At 41.5% G+C, this 8,750-nt stretch overlaps 1 protein-coding gene across 13 annotated transcripts in view; it reads right to left on the minus strand.

Moving 5' to 3' along the window:
* Ank2 (ankyrin 2) overlaps window positions 1-8,750 on the minus strand; it is a 569,474-nt gene that overhangs the window by 3,945 nt on the left and 556,779 nt on the right. For 9 of the 13 annotated variants that reach the window (XM_029537925.1, XM_029537924.1, XM_029537920.1 and 6 more), the window contains 5 exons: window positions 8,093-8,381; window positions 4,695-4,778; window positions 4,419-4,583; window positions 3,399-3,581; window positions 1,311-1,402 (listed from right to left, as the gene is read on the minus strand). In XM_029537925.1, the coding sequence (XP_029393785.1) occupies window positions 1,311-1,402; window positions 3,399-3,581; window positions 4,419-4,583; window positions 4,695-4,778; window positions 8,093-8,381 (813 nt within the window). Of the gene's footprint in view, window positions 1-1,310; window positions 1,403-3,398; window positions 3,582-4,418; window positions 4,584-4,694; window positions 4,779-5,258; window positions 5,352-8,092; window positions 8,382-8,750 lie in introns of all 13 variants that reach the window. The other 4 variants (XM_021195385.2, XM_029537926.1, XM_021195386.1 and 1 more) reach the window with 2 other exon arrangements.

Below are 8,750 nucleotides of genomic sequence, written 5' to 3' on the forward strand. Positions count from 1 at the left end.
TCTTTCTTTCTTTCTTTCTTTCTTTCTTTCTTTCTTTCTTTCTTTCTTTCTTTCTTTCTTTGTTTCCTTTAGTTTTCTACAGATGTATGCAGATATTTATGTACACACATGCATATGATAAATGTATAACTGACGTGCTATGCACCATAGAATTCCACACTGTCTGGTAAGGTAAATGCAAGGTGTCTGTCTATATCTTTGGCTTTCTGACTGTCACTGTAAAGACACAGTGAGTCAACTGCTTTCCAAATCTATTCTAGTTCACAGATCCTGGAGCACCAGGGTTTGTGAGGACTGTACAGTTTAGTCTGAACAATTGGACAAAAGAATTAAATACTCAGAACAGCAGAAACATTTTATCCTTAATTCATATGGCATTTAAAAGTTCTAGAAGAGCAATTACATTCTTCCAAATTCATAGCTTGCTACTGTTTCCCCCTTTTGAGCAGAGGTTGAGAGTATGACAGAACCTTTAATTTTTCTCTTCTAATTATTATGATCCAGAAACCTAAAATAGCCCTGTGGAGTACTATCAATGATGACCTTTCTGCTCTTTTCAATGAGATGAGAAGCACAGAAATAACTTGGGTTCCCATTGTATCTTTCACTGAGAAGATGAGAGGTCTATGTGTGTCCTGACGCTTACAGTGGTGCCAGAGGATCAAAGAAGAAAGAGCAGACAGAGAAGTAGAACCCAGTTCAGGCATAGAACTGACGATGGCGCAGGCAGTTCACTGTGCCTCCCAGCTAGAACCCTGTCACACACATGGGAAAGGCCGCTCACGACTTGCACGGGCTCTTACCAAAGCTGCTTTCAGCAGCGCTCAGTACATTCAGGATCAAGGGCATCGAGCTTAGGCTCTAACTTCTTGCCACTCGCATGCAGAGTCATGAAACTTGTTAACAGTGAAAAGCAGATGCTATCCAAAGTCACAATAGACAAAGGCTGAGCTGGATATGGTTAGTTGCCAAGCCAATCAGTGCGCCATTTGATTAGACTTCTCTTCATGTCATCTCCACATCTATGAACTTGGTGGGATACCCTACCTACTTGACTGTATGGGCAATTTGCTTGAACCCAGAAGGTCAAATTGTATAAAGGAATGAATGACTTGCCATCGACCATGTCTCAATATTAATCTGAAAGTATCAGTGGACATTGTAGGGGCAACACACTGACACACCCATGCCTGATCTGTGCCTTCTCACACATGACAGTAAACAGCCGGGAAGGGCTCTGCTCTTTCCTAACATTAGAAACCAGTTGAATCATGTTAGTTGGCAAAGCATCACCCCATGCTAACCCAAACCTCTTAATTATTGATCCATCCTCCTTCAGGATTTCATTCTCTACTAAACTGGGCAAGTGGACGTTCATGTGGCTACCTGTGTAACCCAAAGCCTGAGGTAAGAAAAAGAGAAAACAAGACTTGACTCATAGACCACAAACATTAAAACCGTCTATTGCTTGACTAACTGTGGTGACACAGAAAGAGGCATCTGCTGGGACCAAGGACAACTCCTACAGGTTCATATGGGTATTGAGTTTTTAGCAACTCCCTTAAAATTCCACTGGTGTCACAGATAGTTTTACACTACTTGTCGAAAGCTTGCAAATAACATCTAGGCCAACTGACTTTAAATGACTTCCTTGTTTTACCATACCCCTTCTGATTGTGGAGATCTGAATGATAAAGGTCATGGTGAATGATAAAGGATAAAACCAAAAACATTCCCCAGTGTACAACCAGAGAATTCACTTTCTGAACATCTAAGAAGTCAGATGGGCAGAACTGATATTTAAAGAAAGCTGGCTTTTAATATGCAAGTACACTAAGCTATTTCAATATGCCTGTTAATACTATTATCCTTGTTAGATTGTTGATCTAGTACATGTGGATCTAACCCAGTGCTTTGTGAGGGCGAGGCAGGTACCTTAAAATACAACTGCATCCCCAGGCCACTGTGAGTAAGTACAGGACACGGAGTATAGCATTTAACTTAAAAAAAATTTTTTTTTGAATTGTTGGTATTTGTCTATATCTGTCTGTTATCCCTTCTTCAACCCTTAGAACAGATGTGTTTCGGGATTGAGATAACTTAGTATCTACTGATATTCACTGCATATTATTAATGCCTTAGAGAAATCAAAGGCCATATCCTATAATCAGGCCCAAGGCATTTCATTCACAGAGAATGAATATTTTATAAATTACATAAGACGTCTTCATGTTCTACAGGTTTTGTTGCAGCTCCTGGCCTTTGCGTTCTAATTCTAAGCTGGTTTGTGCAGAGTCAAATTCGCTTGCCAGTAGCTCAGAACATTGGCTTATTTTGTTGTTTTGGTTTTTTCCCAGAATTCTTGGTGCTTGTTATCATACTGGGAGTCTGTGGTTCTGATGCAAAAGAGCTATTTCCCAGCTACTGAGAATCAGAATGTAAACAATGACCAACACTTTTTAAGTTAGAATAAATGTAATTTTCATTAATGCCCAGCACTGAGGATATTAGCTAACAAAGATAAGTTCTACCCAACCGTATGAACTAACCAGCACCCCCAGAGCTCTCTGGGACTAAACCGCCAATCAAAGAAAACACATGGAGGGACTCATGGCTCCAGCTGCATATGTGGCAGAGGATGGCCTAGTTGGTCATCAATGGGAGGAGAGATCCTGTGAAGGTTCTATGCCCCAGTGTAGGGGAATGCCAGACCCAGGGAGCCGGAGTAGGTGGGTTGGGGGATCAGGGGGAAGGGGGAGGGCTTAGGGGTTTTTTTGAAGTGGAAACTAGGAAAAGGGATAACATTTGAAATGTAAATAAAGAAAATAATAATAAAAAAAAAAAGGTAAGTTCTACCATCTAACAAGAAACACATTCTGCACTATTATTTATTTACTTTTTAAATTTTTTCTCTTTTTTGAGACAGGATGTCACTCAGAGGTCCAGGGTGGCCTGAACTCATTTTGTCGCATGCACTAGCTTTGAACTCGTGGCACCCTGCCTTAGCCATATCAGTGCCAGTGTTCCAAGCCTAAGCCATCATAGCTGGTGTTGTAATTTAACAGACAGAGGGAATCTTGTCCCAACTCTGGAGACTCTGACCCCCACATCAGCAGAAATGATTCTTAGCAGTCTGTATTTCTAAGAGCCCTTTTGGGTGACATGAGTGAATGCCACTAGGCTGAGGAAATATGACTTTACTACACAAATTATTCAAGAAGGAAAGCTGGTCTGTTGGGTTACCCTAACACCTTTCGTGAATCCGTGCATGAAAGAAGCAGTGACAAATGATTTTCTTTTTGAACCCAAAGCAACCATGAAATGCACATGAAACAAACACAAAGGAAACATGAAACATGAAAGGAAAATAAACACAAAATGAGCCAAAGCTTCTGTACCTCTTCAAAGTCATCTTTGGCTGAAGGAAGGTCAGTGGCTAAGCTAGAGTCCCCGAGACTCTTCTCCATCCGTTCTCCATGGACCATGGTTGTTTTAACAACTTTGCTGACCCTACGGCCTTCTACTGGCTCGGCCTGAAACTGTGAGGTACTGGACAAAACGCTGGGTTCAGACAAAGTCACCTAATGAATGAAGGACACGTGACAGACAATTCCCAACTGATAAAAATGGAACAAACAATGACATTTTTCTGTGCCGTGAAATAAAGTGCTTAGAATACTGGCTTTCTAAAAAGTGGTAATTAGGAGTAAGAGAGCAATTGGTCTATCTGAGTGTGCGTTGCCACAGCACTGAGCTGGTTAATGTGTCACTTGAGTAAAACTTTACCAGCTACATTTCCACAATTATTCCCTTTGCAACATGAAGACAAACTCAACCCTTGAAGGAAGAGCATCAAAAGCTATGGGAGACAAAGTAGATGGCTAGATGGCACAGGTCCATATTCGTGTGATTCTGAAGATATGAATGAGTGCAGAACAGTAAGACTTTCAAAATGTGTGTCTATGAGAACCAGTGTGTGTGGTGGTTTGAAACTTTCCAACAGGGAAGCAAAACAGAAAGTGACAAATGATAAAGTAGGGAGTTTCAGATCATAATTTTAATGACCCTGAAATGCAAAAGTTTGCGTATCAAACACATGTCTAATGCGACCTTTGGAATGCTGGTGTGCCAACAGGGCCCAAGCACTGCAGTATACTTAGACATCATCTCTTCATGACACACATTTGGCCAGAAAAAAAAAAATGGATTTTTATTCTCTTAAAATTTGACCTTGGATTTCTACTGTAATCAAATATGAAGTAAATGCAACACAGAAATGAGAAGAACAAAACAAAGACAGTGAGTATAATGGCCACATGAAATTGAGATTCAGTAGGAATGAACACTTTTTATTTATCTTTTTTTTGGCCTATGTTTTATCTTTATGCAATAGAGTCTGCGGAGCTAGGTGGCCTCACCTCTGACTGCTGGGTGTCACTCTTCAATACCACGCGCTTTATCACTTTGGAATAATTGTCCCCATCCTCAATGTTGACTGGCTCCTGAGGCATTCCCTGCATGGTAATCTCCTCCTTTTCTGTGCCATCAGAGGAAACGTACCGCCTAATGATTTTCCGGGTAACCTGAAAAACATTTTATGAGTCCCTCTTATTTTTGAGTTACGGTACCACACTAGTGATAGCCTTTGCACAGGACGATTGAGGTCAGCCCTGTACAGAGCCCCTGGCCAGTACCTTCTTCACCACTGTGTGTCCATTCTCATCAACGTATTCTTCCTCTGTGACAGTCTCCGGGGGTATGTCAGGCATATCATCTCCCTGAAGAGTGGGAGAAAAGTGTTATTTAAGCCTCTGGTACTGTCTGGAAGAACTACAGCCAAGTGTTTTAAATGTGAGGGATGTCAGAAAACCAGACAGAGGTCATGTCGAGACGTATTGCTAAGATGCAAAATCCTGTCAGTTTGATTAATAAAAATTAAAACAATTAAGCAGAATTGTAACAAAAATATCATGCTCAGGAGAATCTCACTGAAGTTAGGCAAAACGTAATCAACCAACAAAAATGAATAAGCAAGAGGAGAGGCAGGTGAAAGCCAAGAAGCCAAATCGTTCTTCCGCGTGCTGGGTCACGGAGGTAGGCTGCAAACATCCTTGGCGCTACAGTCCCTTAGGAGACAAAAGGACAGAAGCCACGGTCCACGCATGCACTACCTATGGAGCATGCTCAGCTTCTGTTGTACTGGGTCACTTAGTGAAGGGCAGAGCTGTCCCGACGTGCAGTAACTTAAGAGTGGATACCTGGATAATCACTCTCCGGCGGACAACCCTGGTAGTTACCATGGCCTCCTCGTCAGAGCTAGCCTCCAGCTCTCCTAATTGCTCTGTTAGCTCCTGGTGGAAGCATGCAAGAATCATTGTTTTTTTGTTTTGTTTTGTTTTGTTTTGATTTTAGAAAATTTAATCAAAATTTTTCTTGAGATAGGATCTCACTTGGTAGACCACCCTGGCCTTGAACTTCCCATCATCCTCTCCCAGACTTCTGAATGCTAGGTTTACATATGTGAGCCACTGCATGCAGCTGCCTTGTTTTTGCTTAATTTTCTATTGAAAGTCTTTCCTACTGTTTTCTGGATTTGTTCATATCATATTCTGAAATTTTATGCTGGTGAAAAAAATTGTCTTTTTTTTTTTTTTTTTGGTGGGGAAAAATAGATGAGTGGTCATCTCAAGCCTCAGTAAGTATGTGGTTTCATTGCTTCCAGAATCATAGTGAAATCCTGCAATCTGAGAGCTGTCAGAAAAGCCATCTCTCAAAATTGGTCCCAAAGATACGTGTTTCCCACATGAATCCTTGTTCTGGAAACTTGTTGTAAAAGCCAGGTGAAAACACAGAGCCTAAGTTGCACAGTAGACACTTGCGATCTGTGGACCAGTCTTGATTAGGCCCAGAACAGGACTCTTATCCCATACATGGTACAGTTTGTAATTGTACCTGAGTTTTCTGAAGGTAAGTCAAATTCCCTGGAGATATTAAGTTAATAGTACGTTTTCCTGGCATCAAAAGTTGTAGGCCTTAAATAATATTACACTAGTTTTTCAAAGAAGTTCAGAGATTTCAAAGTTTGATCCAAAGTCAGCGATGAGGCTAGTGATATAATTTTAGATCAGAGCATATGTCTTAGGAGTCACAAACTGTCAGTTTTTCCTACTGGAGCATGGCTTCTCCCCTCCTTTCCTCTCTTCTTACCCCCCCCTCCCTCTACCTTCCCCTCCTCTCCTCTTTTCTTCTCTCTTCCAAGTTTTTGGACAGTATCTTGCTTTGTTGTATCCCAGGTTGGTTTTAAAACCATGACCCGCATGCCTTGGGTTTCCGAGTCCTGGAATGACAGGTATAGACACCTGCGCTCACTTGAGTGGCACTGGGTTTGTTTTCAAAGGAAAGGAACACATTCAATTAGCTTAATGCTTCTCAAAATACCCAAGTTACAGCTCTGCAAACTTCTCTTTGAAAGGAAAACATATAAGTTTTTAAAAGTTATACATAAATACATTCAGGAGCCTATCACCCAGCAACATGGTTTGACGCTTTATCATGATTTTTTAAAAACAATATATGAGGATATAAAATGTTGTTTAAAGCTTTTACTCTTCAGAGGAAAGTAATTTCTAATGTAATGAGAAACACATTAGGATTCGCTCAGTCTACTCTCCAGGCTTCTCCAGGGCGAGGAGTTGTGAGGAGGAGCAAGCTCCTTTGACAGTGCTGAGGTCGTGGACTCTCTAGACCACATCTGGGGAATCGAGGTTTAAAAGCATTTCTTAAGACAGCCTGCACCTCTGTCCACAACTTTAAAACCCTCTTTATGATAATGTGTCATCATATACTCTCAGGCCATTGGCAGGCACTTGGACAATAAAAGATTACAACAGGTTTAGGGACAGTGTCTTTTTTTTTCCTAAGTTATTTCTAAAACCAATATGAGGAACTCTAACTTGCAAATTTCGCTGTCAAGATGATTCTCTCCAGCAGAGGTGCTTCTGGGCAGACTCGATCTGGGACATCATGCTCCACAAGGGAGCAGGAAAGGCACAGCTTTGACATCCACATATGCACTATGCTGTGTGCAATACACACACATACACACACACACACACACACACATACACATACACACTCAATCTCACACACATTAATATTTTTAACAAAATTGTACTTTTGCACTGATGATCATTTGGGTGCTAACCACCCCAGCTACGCCAATGCAAGCGCTCATCTATACATGATGCTCACTGCCTACAGGTCCAGTATCACATTGGTACTCTCAGCAGGTTTGTTCATTACCATCCCCACCATTACATACAATTCTAGTAATTTTTTAAAGCTGTGCTATATTGTCTCACTACAGAGTTCGCTTTTCTTTTTTTTCCCCAATTTTTATTAGGCATTTACTTCATTTACATTTTAAATGCTATCCCCAAAGTTCCCTATACCCTCCCCTCCCCACTCACCTACCCATCCACTCCCCCTTCTTGGCCCTGGTGTTCCTCTGTACTGGGGCATATAAAGTTTCCAAGACCAAGGGGCCTCTCTTCCCAATGATGGCTGACTAGGCCATCTTCTGCTACATATGCAGCTAGAGACAGGAGCTCTGGGGGTNCTGGTTAGTTCATATTGTTGTTCCACCTATANGGTTGCAGCCCNCTNCAGCTCCTTGGGTACTTTCTCNAGCTCCTCCATTGGGGGCCCTGTGTTCCATCCAATAGCTGACTGTGAGCATCCACTTCTGTGTTTGCCAGGCACTGGCATAGCCTCACACGAGACAGCTGAGTTCGTTTTTCTTACCAGATGGATTTCCCATGATGAAATCTGAGCTCCCAGTACGACAGCTAACACTGGAACTGTGTACCAACTCCTCTGGATTTACTAGCTCTCGGGGGTTTCCCATGTCCAGTTTAACTTATGTTAACTGTTAATGTACAGTTAATGGCTTAACTGTAAGCCATTTTACTTTTGAAGTTAAAAAAACAATACAAAATAAAACAAAGAAAGAACCATTAATAGAAAGAGAAACCAGGAAGCTGTGTAACTCTGTCACGGGTGAGGAAAGGAACACAAGGAAGGAAGGCCTAACCTTTTGAAAAGCAGCGTCGCCATCCAGTCTTTCAAAGACCTGAGACTGATCGTCCGTAGACTCAACAATGACCAAGCTGGTTTTCCTTGGAGAACTCTCCTCTCTGGGCTCAGGAGCCTCCTCAGGTTCTTGCACAATCGGAGAACCACGTTCGCTAGTCACCGGGGTCTGAAGGCAAGACTTTGACTCCTCAGGAGGGGTGCCGATGTCCTCAGGAGCCTTACAGAGAGAGTCAGGAACAGCCGTGGCCTTTTGAGTGTCTTCCACTTCTGCCCCTGGTGTTGTTACACTGGAACAAAAGCGTCAATTTACCACTAAAGAACACTGGAAGCGAAAATGAAATTTCTCTTTGTGCTAGGCAAGATACTATGTGTATGTGCACACATAATGCACACAAATACATACACCCACACAAATATAAATATAAATATATATATGTGAAAAATAGATGTTTATGTAAAAAAGATTTATAGATAATGTTTTTGAAGTGAGCAAGAACATTAGCAGAATGAAATAAACCTTCGTTAGTGTAGTCAGTGTGATTACAAATACAAATATGTCTATTATTTGATGGAAGGACCTGTTGACTTTGATATTTTCTAGTAGTTCCGAGTAATTCCCACGCATCCTGTCAAACAGTTTCTTTTTTTTTTTTTTT

The sequence above is a fragment of the Mus pahari genome, chromosome 4 (assembly GCF_900095145.1).
Source record: "Mus pahari chromosome 4, PAHARI_EIJ_v1.1, whole genome shotgun sequence".
Classification (NCBI taxonomy): Eukaryota; Metazoa; Chordata; class Mammalia; order Rodentia; family Muridae; genus Mus; species Mus pahari.